Genomic DNA, 17821 nt, shown 5'->3' with positions numbered 1-17821 from the left:
AACAACCATAAGTCAAGTGATGACAAACGTAAAAGTGTGAAGCAGAATTCCCCAAGGGTTTGATAGTCCACCCACTACTAGGGAACGTGAGCTGGGACTAAGACTATCGTGAGATAGGTTGGTTTGCCCTACTCCTCTCCTATAAATCGTGATTTAACTTTTTAGAATTTAAATGTGTTCTGTCCTGAAAGTGAGAAATGGAAAAAAAAAAATTTATAGTATGTTATGAACTGGTTGAGTAGGTTACTAGCACTATGCGGCTGCATCGGGCCCCGCAGCCACAAGGGGGCCGCCCCCTCTATTTTTTCTAAGGCTTATGATAAATAAAGAAATGGCTTAAAATGAACATGAGATTAAAACTTAGTTTCTGCCAAGTTCAAGGCACATTTGCACAATGATCTGGTCTCAGCAGATACCTTGACTCTGTTGGTTGTCATATTTGGAAGCTCAATCTGTAAATTTTTCCCAAAAAAAATCACCAGAAGTAACCATTTAAAGGGTTATTTTTCAAAATGTTCGTGTTTTGGAATGGTGGTTTGGATAGTAAAATCCTTAAGGATATATAATCATTCGAGATCCACTGAGGTAGTGAGCTGTTTTGTTTTAGTGTGTGTATACCGTTCTACAATACTGCATAAACTCACCCATTCATTAAACTAGTTTATTTAATTGAACAGAACATGGGCAACATGTTTTTAAAATGCGTTTCAGTAGAATAATTTACCCAAGTCTTCACAAAATACCTTTCAGTTACTCTTGATGATTTTCCATTCTGGAAACCTTGCACATTTGACACGGGATATTTTGGTAGACATGGCATTCTAAGTCTGATGAATGACTCACGGCGAGTAGACACAATTTGCCTCTGCATTTTCAACACTGCTTGTCATCATGGATGCATGATGATATTGAGTAGTTTACTTGTCCTAATCCAGGAAGGCAATGGAGAGGTAGAAGTCTTCAAAGTAACATCACCCTGCACCCCTATTTCCAGCATTTAGGTGTGCATTAATGTCTCAAGCTTAATAACCTAAATAAGTTCAGTCTAGCTGTCTGAGACATGAACATCAGCAGTCAGGGACAAGGTTGGAGATAGTGTAGTTAGGCTGCAGTGCCCAGAAAAGGCACAAATGTGCCTACAATCGCTCAATACATGGGTTTGATGCCAATAGTTTACAGTCCTTTTATTGTAAAAATTGCATTGTTTACAATGGCTTCATTACGATATGTTCCATGGAGGTCATTACATAAACAGAAAGACAATAAAATTAAGACTTTATTTTAGGAGGTTGAGTTGAACAGAACTGGTCCAGTGGAGATTTGCCATTGGTTTAAAGTAGTACTTCTTCGCACTGCAACCAAAGAGTGAGTAATCAGAAAAGAGCTGCAATAAAGGCTACATGTTTATATCAAGAGGTTGTTCATACCCCTTTGTCCTTTTGCAGCAAGTGGTTGTCTGATGCCCGTGGAACCGTGGCACTGGCTGCAGTCTCCGTCTCCAGCAGTCAAGTCACAGATTACAGCATCACAGTGGACATAAATCTGTTGACAATACTGGTGTTACACAAGTCACCTATAGATAGCATATCACACCATATTCTAGATAACATCTAGCCTACCTCATCTTGCAAAACTTCCTTATCCTTCACAAAGGTGAACACCTTGACGGAAAAGCGTTTGAAGAGCGAGGGAACCACAACCCTCGGGTCACTCACAACCGGGTGGAAGACCGTGACGTAGCGGTCCTCAAGGTTCTCGCAGCTTAACAGGAGGGGTACACAATGGCGTCACCTTCAGGCTTACAGTGACACGTGCTGCTCTCACAATATCAAACATATTACCCGTCTACTATAATGTCCCAACGAGGCAGAGAAGTCCTCTCCTCCTGTAGTGTGGCCCAGCAGTTGTCCAAGATGAGCTCCAACTGGGGATTAGCCGAATGCAGCAGCGCCACCTCAAAGTACGCCGGTTGCCTCAAGTACTTCTGCACAGGATAATCTTGTGCTTGATAGAACAGCTTGTATGAGTCGTCTGGGTGAAGATAAAAAAGGGGTTAGCCAAGAGTTCACAGTAGTTATAAGAGTTCTTAAATATTGCAGCAATACGACTTACCCAGGGCCAGTCTCATTACAACCATCAGCTGTCCTGTACCAATTTTTGCTGATGGAATATTGACCAATGGTTTATGGTCAAACTCCAGTATTTTAGTGTCATTGACCAAGTAGTAACAAGATACAGTGTGCCTATCGAAGGGCAAGGAAGAAATAGGTTAGGCATGCTTCCAATAACCTTGTGGTTAGGTTAGGTCGTAAACTACCCACCTAAAGTCTGGCTCAACTGGTGACGTGTAGGCCTTCGCTGAATAATCCAGGGAGACATCATTCTCATACAGCAAGTAGTTTCCAAAGAACTAGATTGAAAAAGCTTGTTACTCGATAGTGTTACCACATTTACCATCAATGGCGACAAGAGGTCATCTACTTACCACCCTACTGGTCCCACAGGAATTGACATTAAACGAGAAGTGTGCAAACCGGTCATCACTGAAATATGGTTTGCACGACTTGTCTCTGAGGGTTAGCTGATGTGGAACAAGATTGGGGACAGATTCCAACTTCACACTGAGGGCAGTCATGGTCCCATTGGAGTAACATTCTGAGAATACAAATACACCAAATGTCACCAGTGTGTCAACCTGACAAACAACAATGACACCATGTGGCCAACATGTTACTTGTTGTGGTCAAAGGAAAGCTGCAGGCCAGGGAGAAATCATTGAGGGTCCAGTTGTTGATGGGCTCCCACAGTAGCACGTCAAGCCTTGCTTTGACCGAAGCTGTATCGAACAACTGGAAGACAAATGAAAAGCTTGATGCAGATGTATTTAGTGTAGTGATAGCGAGCGATCTTGCTTCACAGCACTTGAAGATACCTCAAAAGCTACATCCAGGGAATTGTATGGCAAGGACAGGCTGAAGTGTGTTCCATTTTCAGTTTGACCATAGACTCTGCCAAGCTCCGGAGTAAGCATCTGTGTTCCTAGCATCGTCTCAAAGTTGCGTCCCTGACTCCCATATTTCACAGTAATGAAGAATGTAGCATCATCGCATGTGCCAAAAACACTGGGAAGAACTAGAGAGAAATCATTGTCACCCAAGCTGTATTACAATGACAAGAAGGAGTGCTTCAGATGGAGATCACAGGTCTACTTTTTTATCAGCTTAAAGTGAATTTACCAACATCTTGCAGTGATGCGTCCACCGCAAGAGAGTAGGAAAACGGTGTCTCTTCTGGCATGACCATGAACCCGTAGGTCACTGGCAGGAAGTAGCCAGTAAGCAAGGGCTCTGGATTCTGAAGAAATTAGAGTTTAGTTAAGACAGCAGCCTGGATGAATTTAGAATGTTTCTAAGTCATCAAGCAGCCTTACATGTTTTAAAACAACGTCGTCAGAGAAGGGCACTTGCAGCAGATAAACCTTTGAGCCATTGGAGTACTTTTGTTCGTGAAGGAACCCTTTGGCATTGCACTCCGCAGCAGACAGAACCCCAGTTGAGAAGGTGATGTTCACCAAGTTCACATCATGCAGCACCATGCCAAGCCAAACCTTAAACACTCCTTCCTCTGGGACGGTTTCTGAATAAAAAAGGGATCAAGCTTGTTTAAGAATGCAATTATTTTTCTAGTATTCCTTTTTTAGTAGACTTACCATCGACAATATCTGGATACCAGGGCATCAAAGGGGTTGTGATTGGGAAGAGAACCTTATATCTTGTATCAGACTGAGAAGCCTTTGCAATCCACAGCAACTCAAGCATGGGTTCCACGGTGTAGGAGAGGTGGTACTGGTAATCTGGGGCATGGCTCTGCAATAATTCATGCAGTTTTAAATAAAACACCACTGACCTGTGGCCCACTATGAAGCATTTCTCATTACAGTAAAGAGTCCAACCTTGTAGTAACCATCGGGGGAGCCAATTGGGAGCTCAATGACCAGGTGATATTCTGTGGAAGCCAGCGTGTAGCCCCTGGAAGCCATCTGAGCCTTATCCAACCGTTGGCCATTAATGCCCATGTGCATTTCCAGTATTTTCACTCTGCCATTCAACAGGGGTGTAATGTAGCGTGGAATGTTCCATGAGATCACGCCATCATTAATGGTCACACCACCTGTTAAACAGAACATAGTGAACTCATTATTGGGGCATTGTAGTGCTTTCCACAATCCAGATGAGGGGTAGTAACAAGTTCCACCACTGACTAGGGGACTCACCAGTAGGACAAGCAGCCATTGAATCCACAATTCTCAGACCCTGTGGCGTGGTGAAGTAAGTGGCCACTTTGACAACCTCCATTGGCACACCAGCCACCTGAAAGAGTCACAAGAGGATTAAACAAATGCAAAATGGGTTAAGAAAAATGTTGATACGAGTTTCCAGTCAACGCCTACATCTTCTGAGTAGGTCTGTGCCGTGTTGTATGGGCTTCGCACAACCAGTCGATTAGGAGTAGTCATAGCGCCATAGCCAGCCTGGTGAACCTCATCCAGCATCATCACGGTTGGCTCAGGGGTGTAAAAAGTCATCTTCCAGATACCATATGCCGTGTCATTGACCTGAGGACAAGACATATCGTTAGGTAGATCCCATGAAAGCATTGTCAAACTAAAACAATAATAATATTGGCCTTTAACATACAGCCTCCATTGCGTTGTTCGTCAAGTCATCCTTAATGTTCCCAGCATGTCCTTTGGTGTAAGGGCTTGTGTCTCTCTGGCCCAGGTCTTTGGAGACCTAATCAAGTTGATTAATAAAACGTTGCCAATTCAAAAACAGAAAGCGTTCTTTATATAATGATCAACAAGGGACCTACTTCCATGTAGTTTCTGTCACAAACGATCTCCTGGGAGGCCCAGGCAGAGTAGCTGCATGTTTTGGTCACGTCATGAGTAACCACATCCGGTGTCCCTTCACTGTACATTTTGAGTCTTAATTCAATATTGAACAGTTTATCATCCTATGGAAAACAAATAAAAATCTCATTTCATTCAAGTTATTTTTCACCCCCCAATATCCGGCTTTTCTCTTTTTTTTGTAGTTGGACATAGGCCTACCGTGTTGTCAACATAGCAGCCCATCAATGACGTATAGATTCTGGTGTTGCCCCATGGGTCAGATTCCATGCTATATCCACATTTAGCAGCCAAGCCTGGCGTCAATACTATATGTTCAGTGCCATCTAGCAGAATAAGAATACAGCAGAAATGTGTTTCATTGAAATAATGCAACAACTAATAATAATCGTACATGAATAATTATATATACAGCTTACTCGTAGCTTCAATTTCAAGTTGGTTCCCGATAGCCAAAACTTCATCCAAAGTCAGCCTCATGTGGCTGCTCACACAGTCTGACTTTAAACCAGCATCTAGTGAAGGCAAGAGAACATTAGGTCCAGTCCATAGATCAACATACCAAGAAGATATTTCTAGCAAGACTGCTTGCTTTACTTGGCTGTTTGTTCGTTTTCCTGTGTGGCTTTTCATGACCTGAGACGACTACTGCCACCATCAAATTCCAGAATACGCTGTGAAACAAGGACACAACAGGAACTCAAGATGTATCCCAACATTAATAAATAACTCACAAGTAAACGTCTAAATAAATACGTACAAACTCGAGTGTATCTTCATAATGGCAAGTGAGAGGCAAGCCTACACATGCCCAAGTAGACCAAGCTGTTAATAAAAACGCAGGTGATTAGAGGGCGTCTGGAACAGCTGTTTTAACCAGTTTTAACCTAATCAGCACGGGACTCCGCATGCGTAGCAATTGATCAATAAGTCCAATTAGGCAGCTAGATTGCACTAGCCCGTAATAAAACACCCTTCATTATTGTCCCCGCACAATAGCCAATCAAAACCCATAGCCCTAAATGACGGGCAAGCAATGTAAAGGCGTATGGCCTATTGTATAGCAAAGATAACCTCCCTACCCAAACGCCCCCCTTTGTAGGGTATTAAGCAGAATTACCCATTAAGGGTAGATATGTTTTTGGTTATTATGACTTACAAGCGGGACTGCTTTGGTCTGGCGATGTCATACAAACGTAACACTAATACACACCTATACTATCTATTTGGCTTTACAGATGCACTGGGCTATAGGTTCTTCATTTATGCCTTCATTTAGACAAATCCAATATCTACATTATACTCAGGAAAAATAGAACATTAAAATAATCACACACTTTTATTAACTTAATAACAATAACAATAATTGAATGTAAATCAAAAAAAATCAGAAAAAAAAATCATTGGCCTCAGTCCATCATGGACTGAGGCCTGTTACTGGTCCATCATGGTCAGTATCCCCGGGTCATTGTGTGTTACTGGTCCATCATGGTCAGTATCCCCTAGTCGTTCTGTGTTACTGGTCCATCATGGTCAGTATCCCCGGGTCATTGTGTGTTACTGGTCCATCATGGTCAGTATCCCTGGGTCATTGTGTGTTACTGGTCCATCATGGTCAGTATCCCCGGGTCATTCTGTGCTGCTGGTCCTGAAGCGTCTGGAGGAGACTGACTTTGGCCTCTTCAAAGTCTGGATTGATCTTCAGGACTTGCTGAAAGTCTCTCTTGGCTTCTTCAAAAAACCCTGTAGAATAAATGTACATTTCATGGACGCTCAATGATGGTGACCCTGAATGAATATATGGTGTACTTTATGTTGGCAGCAGTGTCCCGTAAAGGTTCAGAAAATCATGCATATAATTAATATGCATGATTTGGCACCAGACACAGTCTTTAATTATTCTGCTGCACATGCATGATTTCATTCTAAAGTACATGTTTTCATTGTCTTTTCGTTGGCTCCATCTAGTGTTGGAAATGGAGTATAACCCATCGGTAACATTAGTACAACGATATGGTCTAACTTTTAAACTAACGATGTAATACCTAATCTATAGTGGATCAGTCCTCTGTTGTAGAAGGGTATTTCGAAACGAGGGTGGACCCCTATGGCCTCAGTGTAGTCCTCCACTGCCTCAGTGAAGTCCACCCTCAGGTATCTGATCTGTCCACGGCTGTTGTATGCGGCGGCTAGGTCACCTGCCTCACATTCCCTGCAAACATGGATCAGATATTCACAGCGTATTATTGAATTTGATGGTGGCAGTAGTCGTCGCAGGTACATCGGAAAACGAACAAACAGCCAAGTAAAGCAATTTCTTGCACCAAATATCTTCTTGGTATGTTGCTCTATGGACTGGACCTAATGTTCTCTTGCCTTCACTGGATGCTGGTTTAAAGACTGTGTGAGCAGCCACATGAGGCTGACTTTGGATGAAGTTTTGGCTATCGGGAACCAACTTGAAAATCAAGCTACGAGTAAGATGTGTATAGAATAATATCATGAAAGATTATTATTAGTTGTCACATTATTTCAATGAAACACATTTATCCTGAATTCAAACATGGAACAAATATGTTAACTATGTTTGTTTTAAATAGACACCAATATTATTATCACAGGAAATGAACTGTTTGTCTTGGCCAGATACAAGCTTCTAACTACATGAAAGTAGGCTTAAAAAGATCACTAGTACTACCTCTTATGCAAACACGACGAAATGAACTTCGTATAAAGTTCTTCTGCCAGTTCAAAATTACGTTTTCTAAACTCCGAGTGAGCGTTCTCAAGTATTTGAGGGTTATTTTCGACGCATAAAACATCTTCGCTCTCCATGTCGGGTTGTTATGGTCGTGACGTCACGTCCTTGCGGATGTGACGTAAGAGAGGTCGGCGTCGCTATTACATTTCTGTGAAGCACACGTCGCTATGGGCCTAAATACTAAATTGACCATGCAGTAAGGTTATTGATTAGGTTCATTAATTGGATGGACCAAACAATAAAATAAACCATCTGAGCTATGATGACGGCTTGGCTGTTACTATGTAGTTTCTAAAAACAACCAGATGGTGGCAGAATCTCTCTCTCTCTCTCTCTCTCTCTCTCTCTCTCTCTCTCTCTCTCTCTCTCTCTCTCTCTCTCTCTCTCTCTCTCTCTCTCTCTCTCTCTCTCTCTCTCTCTCTCTCTCTCTCTCTCTCTCTCTCTCTCTCTCTCTCTCTCTCTCTCTCTCTCAATTCAATTCAATTCAAAAATGTACATTTGCATTGCCAAAGCAGGTGAACAATAAAATAAAAAGGTCAGGTAAAAAGGTCAGGTAGCCTATATTGTATAATATAAGTACAAAATGTTAAATACAAAATATATATACATATCTGATATTATACTATGAAAGTATTATAAAAAAGTTAAATGTGCGATATTGTAAACAGTATCTCCTATAAACAGATAAATTAAAGATAGGTACAGTTTTTACATGGAGGATTTGTGCAATCTCTCTCTCTCGCATGCACATGCAACCACACACACGCACACACACACACATCACATACACACGCACACACACATACATCCAGGCAAGTCAATCATAAATCCAAAATGTTCATGGCTCCAATTGATTCATCTTCGAGTAATGGATCACTTATCACAACTGATATGTGTCTCTTTATTTACATTAAACTATAATAAATCCCCAAAGCAAGCAAAATACATGTCTAAAGCCAAACAATTCCTTGGAAAAAAACGTTGAGCTATACATTGGAAGGGAATCTTAACAGTGATGTGTTGGAAAACTGGGGCTCCACAGCTTCCCTTTCAAGGAAATATTTCGCATTTAACATTTACATTCCTTCTGTCTATCTGTAAAACATTCGGCTTCGGTTTGTCGTATTGTTCAGCCCTACAGTGCGCCTATTAGGTCATGGAAAGAATTCAAAGGTGTCAAAATCCACAAGAAATAACATCCAAAAAATTATTTTGCTTTAGTTTATCTTTGTCGTGTGTAGCCTACTGTTTTCACTTCAAAGTCAACATGGCAGTAAAATCTCAATGATTCACTGAAACATTCAAAGAAACATTTCCATAAGCCAACAAGAAATTCTTGAACGTTCTCCCGTGTTAATATCTCATCTGTCCTGGTGGAAAATGCCCCCTGAGAGGAGCTATAGGTTAGGTCTTCTTCTCCCCGCCACATGTCTTATCAGTTTGCACGTGTGTGCTGCTCTATGATCAAAGGAAGACCAGCCGACCCATGCAGCAGGCTGTTTACTGAGAGAGACGAGCGTGAGAATAACATTGGAACCTTTATATTCACTGAGCCGCAGTGGAAATGTGGCTTGCATTCTCTGTAGTAGACGTTACATTGCTGACATTTTGTCTGAATGGCATTAAGGCTTTCCACCTGCAAAAGGATAAAGGTTCTTGAAGACGATCATTCCTTAATAGCAAAGAGGCCAGAGTTGGAGATTCTAGCATTTAGGTGTATGTTGTTGATGCTGCATCCTGAAACAAAACACATTCAGGCCGATAAAAAGCTTCCGATGGAGAGTTGTTCTTACATGCTCCATAAAAACAGATCTAGTTAACCGTATCCCTTGTAAAAAGCAAAAATAACCTTTATATTTTGGCAAACATGACTTGTTCATCTGAATCTTGTTCTAAAAGTCCCAGTAGTTGGCATCTCTTCTGTAAGTTCAAATATTGCGGTTTGCTGAGAGACTTAACACAGGGGATAAAGGTCCTCTGGTTTGACCAAACATTCATCATCATGTCCTGTACCCCCCAGCCACTCACTTTATGGACTTAAAGCCGCATAGCAGCACCCTAGCAGCACTTCTTATTTGTGCACGCTACGCAATACCTTCCCAAAATGCGGTCTCATTGCCACAATAAGTAAGAATCTCCCATTTCTAAATGGGGAATGTGAGGGAATCTCCATTTGCATTTCACCAAACAGACACGAATTTAGAAAAATATACATTGGTATTGTATCTAATGGTTGGCCTACAATATTTCCACTTATATCTCCATGAGGCCTATATATGGAAGTATATCAGTGGGATATGAACTGCTAACCTCTATAAAAAAGCTAAATAATGATAATTCAATATCTGTATGGCTGAAAGGTGTTCTCTCAAAGCTTATTGCCTGCATCTGGAGGAAACACTACAATTACAACTAGAAGCTTGTTTTACATGGACCTTTGCACGAAAAGACCAACAAGACATTCTTTCCCACTAGTATTTGTGTAACCGTAAACCATACGATTTCAACCTTTAACTAGGCGTAGGTACTCACACTAAAACAGGGGACAATGCCAGTCATGTTTTCCTTTTCATCCCATCTTGTTTACAGTTCACGTGTCAACAGTGAAGGCATGTCATTTCCATTGCTCTTCTATTGATCCACTGGTTTGAGGTAACCTTTGTTTGTCTCTGTCTTTGTATGTGTGGTAGTCAAGAAAGCCACCAGCATACAAAGAGACAACCGCTGGCTGAATGGTAAGAGCACGGTTGGGGGGGATTTGAGCCAGACTGGAGGTAAATGTTGGTGTGTTGACTCACAGGCCTCACACAGGCACAGAGCAGTCATAGTCCTGTTGTCTGTGGTGTTTAAAGGCACATATGAACATGCACATTCCTCTTGTGGATGTTTTAGGAGTATAAGAGTTAAGATTTCTCTGATCAGTGGGGCAGGGGCTCAGTGTTGGAAACATAACTGGATTTGACTCTCATGTGTAAAGGCTCTTGACTCAAGAGCGGTTGTGTTATCATGGTATCGGAAGCAGACCCATGTGACACCTAGGTCCGAAGAGAAAGCCAGACACACTGGTCGTCCGCCAGTGACATTGATCTGTCTCCCTGACCCCTGGCTCTATGAGAGGGTTTCACTGGAGGTCCACGGTCCATTTTAACACGCTGTCAGGACAGACTTCTTCACTGGAGCTGGATATTTACTTTCAATATTGACGTTCAGGCTATAGGAAGACATGGCGGAGACATAGGTATTCAGCTTGGTATGGGATAGAAACTCTTTGAAATCGGACCGCATAACAGTTGGAGCTATGTAAAGCATATAGTAATACTACTTTGATTAAATAGAGAAGCTGCATCTTACTTTTTCATTACATCCATTTCACATGATCCCATGAAAAATACAGACATCAATGTCTTGTAGACTACTGTATAATTATTTTAATCACTTGAATTGTACACAACAAACTCTTCTGCTGTTTAATTTGAAAAAACAAAACATGTTTAATGTCATAACTTTTCAGAATATCAATAAAAAAGGAAAGACAGAAAACCAATCAGTGTTATATCTTTAGAAGAGCTGATTAACAACATATTACAATACTTATTTTAAAGCAAGATAATGGGGAACAGGAAAGAGAATAATATCTTGCAATTATCATAAAAATATAAATAAATGCAAAAAAACATATATAAAGTTGTAAATAAAGCAACAGCTAACCACATTTTCATTAACCTAAATTATTCATATATATTTTACAAAAGACAATGCTGTAAATCAATTTTGTAATAAAGGAACAAGAATGATGAACAGAATTAAAATGAAAAACACATTCTAACAGCAGAAATTATATATTTGTTTTGTTAATTGTAACTATTCAAACTAGTTTGTTTTTCAAACTATTATATATATATATATATATGTATATATAAGTATGTGTATATATATATATATATATATATATATATACATACATATATGTGTGTATTTAAGGAATTAAGTGAAATGCCACACAAATTGTTACAGCATATTTCAACATCAACATGACAAAATAATAATTATGAATAGCCAAAAACAAACAAAATGTATAAATGGCTAAAAAATGAAAAAGCCCTTTGTTTCTGAACAGTAGCTCTGTATAACCTGCCGTTCATAGACACAGGAAGTGAGAGGGACTGCGTGCCAGTGTTGCAGTGGTCCACGTCCGTGACGCCGACAGGATGCACACAGTCTGGTGGGTCTGTGGAGGTCAAATAAACACAACGTCAAACTGTGGGCAGTGTCTTGTTTTTGTTTGCCCACCAATCAGCCGTGAGAGAAATAAGCCTCACTCACCTACTCAGCGTACGCCCTAAGCACGACCCAGCACGCTCTCCAGCTGCTTCACTCTCCCGCTGACGTCACTGAGTGGGGGCAGTCAAGGCCGTCACACATTCTCTACGGGATGTTACAAACATGTTGGTGGATGCCGATGTTAACATGCTGTATGGTTATTCCTGTTGCCTCACCATTGACAAGGCTTGTTTTGAATTCAGAGGACCTTATTGGGGTTGTCTCAGCACCGTATTCATTCCCATATAGTGCTATTTAGCCACATACGCAAAGCCACTTCTAGTGATACCTCAGACACACGACCTTAAGGAACAGGTAGGGCGTTAGGCGTTCTTGCTCTATGTGATTGTTTTAAAAGAAAACTGAAATCAAAAAAATAAACCTCCTTGCTCAAGGAAGCCTGCCAGACAGCGGAGGGCAGTGGGGAATGACCCCTGAGTGGGTCAGATCAGCCAGTGGACAGCGGGTGAAGGATATGCTTAGCAGTGAGTTGCTGGATGGCGTTCTGCGTCTGCTTCTGGAACGCCAGCCTGGCTTCACACTTACAGGGGTCCTCCACCACCACTGCTTTCACCTCTTCAGGAGGGGGAAGCACACATTTCACATCCGTGCAACAGAATGGTTACGTACGCAGGGCGAAAACACAAACACACACACACACACACGTCAGCAATACAGCCAGTGCTTTTGTTTAACAACACATTCCTGATCAAGCACAAAAATGCATACTTTGGATAAACATCTTACTTTCTTTCTCCACAGAAGATGGGAAAATATAACATGTCACACGTCCTGTAGAGTAGTATAATCCCGAATGACTTTGTAACTACCAACTCACCATCAGCCTTCTGCACTTTGTCCCGTATGAACAGACATGCTGTTAAAAGCGTACTGTGTCTCATGTGTTCTCAACTAAGTTTAACACATATCGTGTGAGTGCCACATGGCTTATTGTCCAACAAATGGGAAACCACAACAGTCAATCAAAGGAGTCAAGCTGTGTTGCTCCAATCGGATGGGATGTTAGGACGCACTTCAATTTAGGCAAATAAATGAAATATTTGTTTAAAGCATTGGAGTTGTTGTTTTAAAGCTGTAATGGGCACGTCTCTAAATGGCATAAGTATCACATCAGCAATTCAGGTCGTCTTTAAATGTTTGTATGATCATTTCTACAACATGGCGCCGATAAGCAGGGCCCCGTTAGGTTCTTACGTTTCATGGAACATGTTTTCTTGTCCGTGTTCAAGATATAACCGTTCCGGCACTTGCAGTAATAGGAGGCGTTGCTGTTGACACATATGTGATCGCAGTGGTGTCCCGTGGCGCAGGGGTCCACACCTGGAATAAGCCAGGATTAGGAGGCGCCACCAAGATGGCGGCGCCTTGGCGGGATGAAGGTGGGTGAGGAGACTTTTCTAATATAAAATTTGGGGATACATTTGTAACCATCAACCAATCCAATGTTCCACAGATGTCAATAAGGCATGCCTTATTTACCTCAGTGCCATCCCTTGAAAGATTGATATTCTGTAGAAATCCATATTTTTGATGTATTCCTACTGAGCTGCACTCGAATAACATATTTATTCACACACATAGTTAAGGGATGTTTTTCCCATGCCATCAAGCGTTATCTTTGGGAAGCAAGCCTCTTATCGACGCAGCGGTTTAAGTGTTGCCGGCAGAAGTGCACTTCTCTCTGGATAGAAACCCAGAGACACTCTCTAGAACCTTCACATTTCAGCCACATCTCATTTGCACACTGATTAGGCTAACCGTGTGTTGGACAACACAAGCTAAAACACAGAGAAACATTATGGAGCCGTGCACATTTTACATTGATTAATCTGACCCATCAGTTGCTTAATTATATAAATAACTCTGTAGAACCTTGCTTAGCCAGCACAGCTGTTTAAGTGTAGGTGGCAGTATTATCTCAACAATAGGAATTTGGAGTCCGTAAGTTTCCTTCAATGTATTTAGTCTATGTTTCTTTGTATTTTCGTCTCTCCAACTGTCAGCTATTTGTAGTTTGGATACACAAAGTTCTATGGAGTTATATCACTGTATGCTAAGAGAGAATATTCTTAAAGCATTTCTTGGTGACGATGCTTTGATGGGCTCGGTCCTTTGAAGCTTTCTCCGTGTTTATAATTACAGAGCACCATTCTTTCTTTCTGCTGTTGAAAAAGAAGGTGAAAGTTGAGGACCATTTTAGGCCCCAATACTTTCCGCTGGGCTTGTGTTAGCAACTACAAGCCAGTGCTAGCTCACACATCTGCACTCCATGTGCGTGTGACAACATGTGGTCTTTTCCGGCTCCACATCATGAGGTCACTTAGAATGTAGCTCCATTGTTAACGTTCAGCCACAGAGTTAGTGTATAATCCCAGGTGCAATTATTATTAGTTACCTCGATGATCCGTGAAGAGGGATCACCGCCCTGTAAAGCGTTCCTCAGGAAGCACGGCTTTAAGGTTAACGGGAGAATGGTCTCTTCCGTGCCCCTGCCCCCCTCCCCCCTTCACAGTCCTACCGCACAGGGTCTCCCGGAACTTGGAGGTCAGCTTCTCGATGACGCCGTAGGTCTCCACGTAGAAGACGTGGTCCTCCAGGGGGATGCTGGCCATCTGCTGCAGGGAGCGCATGTCTGCGCGGTCCACCCCCACCGCGTAGATCTCGATGCCCGAGCCCCGGGCGGCGGCCGACACCTCCTCCACCTGGTCCTGGGGCCTCCCGTCCGTGACGATGATGGCCACCTTGGCGATCTTGCGGGAGCGGGGCCGGGCGCCGGACTGCTCGGTGAAGGCCTCGTTCATGGCCGTCTTGATGGCCAGGCCCGTCATGGTGCCGGCGGCCAGGGGCTCGATGCGGGTGATGGCGCGCTTCATGTCGGGTTTGTTCAGGTGGTCCTTGAGCAGGAACTCGATCTTGACGGTGCTGGCGTAGTTGACCACGGCCACCCGGGTGGCCTCGGCTCCAACGTCCAGCGTGTCCACCATGTCGGCCAGGAAGATCTTGACCTTCTCAAATTCGCCGGGACGCACGCTGCGGGAGCTGTCGATGATGAACACCAGATCCAGGGGACGACTCCTGCACTGAGAATCGGTTTCTATGGCAACCAATCACAGGCATTGCCTTGAATTGCTTGGAATTATGAACTGTGTTTGCAAACATTGTGAAACATTCACCGCATTGATTGCACCTTTCACAAAAATAACAATTATGTTAAAAAAAATTAAAGGGTTGCGAACAGTCTACAGAAGATTAAAACAAAGGGTTAACAAGTATGTTTTGAAACATTACTAGGGTCAATTGACAGGAACTTGTGAGGTTTTAATAAAAATGATACAGTATGTCTTAGAGGGCATACTGTAGCCAGCTTTTAATGGTTCACCAAGATGTTTGTCAGAAAGAGTTCTTCAGCATTTTTAGGATTAAAAAAGTTTTTTTCCGGCCATTTATTTGAGCAGTGCTGGAATAGTGGTTAGGATCATGAAAGCCTGAAAATCCAAATACTATATTTGTAATGGCTTATTTTTGTTCATCTAATGTTTTAATTCTCCCCACACACAGAACATAATGTTATAATCCAAATGTGTCCTTTTACACCAATTCCATTTGCAAATGTTTTGCCATCATTTGTCAAAACAAACAAGAACTTACATTTCAAAGCATTGGGAAACATTCATGTTCGTTTCGTAAAGCAAACCTGACTTTGAATATTCTACCTGTCTCCACAGGACTGACGCTGGTGGCGTTGCCGCTTGGGGTACTGACCGGTAGCATCACAGGAGCGGGGGTCTCCACCGGGAGCTCGGTGGTCACCAACACGGGGGTGGTAGTGGTCACAGGAGGAAGGGTGGTCACCGGTAGTGTGGGGGGCACAGTGGCCTGGCTTACCACTGTTGTAGAGGGCAACTCTGGCAGGGTGGTGGTGGGGAGGTAAACCACTGGGGTGGGGCTAGAGGTGGCTGCTGCTACTGTGGGGTCTGGCTGCACCGTGGGTGGGGGGGATGGACACACAGCCTGGTGTCTGTAATAGCCAGTGGCGGGGAAGGGGCCGTGAGCCCTGTGATGGTGGACTAGAGGTGGTGAGTGAGCTCTGTGGATGTTGTACCACTGGGGTGCTATGGCACCATTGAAGTGGTGGTAGGGGGGTGGCATGGGGACAGAGTGTCTGTGGTGGTAAGTCACTGGGGGAGAGAGAGGGATGGGATGGTACACCACCGGCGGTGGAATCCTGGGTGGCTGGTGTTGGTAGTGATAGCCTCTATACCTGTAATCACTGCCGTGAACTATGGGCCACCAGAAAGGAGAAGCGATAGGGCACATTAACAGCTTGAAGGGAGAATTGAAAGTGTAGAGTGAAAGTTTTCTTTATACAAGTTGTATAGAGTAAAATTATTTGTTTGTTTTGTTCAAGCATGAACAAATTATTAGTTAAGGCATTAGTAGTTACAGCCACCTAGACCGTTTTTAACATGTTTAGGGACTTTGCAGTAGGCATATTGAAGATATCATGCACGTCATATGTGGTGAAATGTTAGGCTTCACTTATTGGTTGGCCGGAAATATTAAAAGATGAAACTACAATTTGCTGAATAACACTTATTTATCTCTAACTTAACTAATCTTTATAGAAAAATAGTGTGTAGGTCTAGTTTCAGAACATTGGGCCTTTACCTAGAAAAAGTATTTTCTTTCTTACTTGTATGCATATAAAAAAGACTTATATATGCTTACGTATAATAAGACAAACCTACGAGACAATATATATATCATACAAATAATTATTGTTTTTGAAACACTTGCTGATAATAAAAAATAAATAAAGTTTTAGAGAATGAATATCGAGACTTACTTGATGGGTTCAGCGTTCTGTGCGGTGGTCGAGCAATATTTCTAGACTGTGCGTAACTTTGCGCAGTTATGTGGTGGAGATCCAGTCCGCTCGGTGGGTATGTGCCCAAAACACCAGATAGCAACAGCAAAACGCAGTAAACGCACGAAAAAGTAGACTTCATCGTGGCAATGGATTTTCCAACCCTGTCCTGTGATAACTGGACGCCTGGGAGAGCTGTTCTTCTTTAGCCTTGGGTATAAATTTAAGTAGTGTTGACCTCAGACCACTAGAACATGTGGTCCAATCCAGGTGCGCCTCGCTCCAGGGATGCGCAGGCACCACCCTAACATTACAAACACACACACACACACACACACACACACACACACACACACACACACACACACACACACACACACACACACACACACACAGTAGCGAGGACATGGGACATTGGGTTCGTTTTTTTCTAAAGAATGTGAAAATAGGCCTACAGAAGTTGTATTGAACATTCATCAAATAAGAACTTAAAACGCAACTTAAAACATGCATTGCTTGGAGTATTTTTTTACTTGCAAGGTCTCCCCCTGGTGTCTTTTATTTATACTTATTTTTTTCCCTGTTATGTCTGTTTTTACTAGTGTAGTTCTCCTTCAGAACCTACCTTAGTACGGTGGTCTAGAAAATGAAGAACAAACATAGAAGGGAGACTTGGGGTAGGTGTGAAAACAATGTGTTTTTCATGGCATTTCTCAAAAACTTGAACTATTTATTTACAAAAATATAAAAACTAATTCTAATGAAAAAGTAAAACAATTGTATCTCCAATCAACAATTAATTCCAGTTTAATTAATTATATAAACGAATATATGAACAATTTATAATTAATAATGGTTATTCATTTATTAATAACTATTTGGATGTTGTGGCCGTCAATTTTAAGTTTTACAATTGCCTATTAATCATCCAACCCATGAA

At 42.1% G+C, this 17821-nt stretch overlaps 3 protein-coding genes across 3 annotated transcripts; all 3 read right to left on the bottom strand.

Moving 5' to 3' along the window:
* Positions 1 to 1232: 1232 nt before the first annotated feature.
* Positions 1233 to 5570, bottom strand: zpax1 (zona pellucida protein AX 1; the record flags this gene model as incomplete). Its single annotated transcript, XM_084483845.1, has 20 exons — positions 1233 to 1352; positions 1428 to 1542; positions 1620 to 1761; positions 1842 to 2031; positions 2113 to 2243; positions 2322 to 2410; positions 2486 to 2655; positions 2735 to 2849; positions 2933 to 3132; positions 3237 to 3354; positions 3431 to 3636; positions 3710 to 3866; positions 3953 to 4170; positions 4274 to 4370; positions 4451 to 4615; positions 4698 to 4793; positions 4873 to 5016; positions 5114 to 5238; positions 5332 to 5427; positions 5510 to 5570. The coding sequence occupies 20 exons, from the start codon at positions 5568 to 5570 to the stop codon at positions 1282 to 1284; spliced, it is 2706 nt and encodes a 901-aa protein (XP_084339971.1). The 3' UTR covers positions 1233 to 1281.
* Positions 5571 to 6350: 780 nt separating this feature from the next.
* Positions 6351 to 7747, bottom strand: ttc32 (tetratricopeptide repeat domain 32; the record flags this gene model as incomplete). Its single annotated transcript, XM_084483549.1, has 3 exons — positions 6351 to 6655; positions 6958 to 7124; positions 7611 to 7747. The coding sequence occupies 3 exons, from the start codon at positions 7745 to 7747 to the stop codon at positions 6528 to 6530; spliced, it is 432 nt and encodes a 143-aa protein (XP_084339675.1). The 3' UTR covers positions 6351 to 6527.
* A 4694-nt stretch (positions 7748 to 12441) lies between these two features.
* Positions 12442 to 16163, bottom strand: LOC311363859 (matrilin-3-like; the record flags this gene model as incomplete). Its single annotated transcript, XM_084483844.1, has 4 exons — positions 12442 to 12569; positions 13209 to 13334; positions 14533 to 15108; positions 15728 to 16163. 4 exons carry the CDS (start codon positions 16161 to 16163, stop codon positions 12442 to 12444), a joined length of 1266 nt encoding a protein of 421 aa, XP_084339970.1.
* Positions 16164 to 17821: the final 1658 nt, after the last annotated feature.

This window comes from Micromesistius poutassou (assembly GCF_964030765.1).
Source record: "Micromesistius poutassou genome assembly, chromosome: 19".
NCBI lineage: Eukaryota > Metazoa > Chordata > Actinopteri > Gadiformes > Gadidae > Micromesistius > Micromesistius poutassou.
The sequence above is the reverse complement of the archived record's forward strand: the minus strand, read 5'-3'. Positions and strand labels throughout refer to the sequence as shown.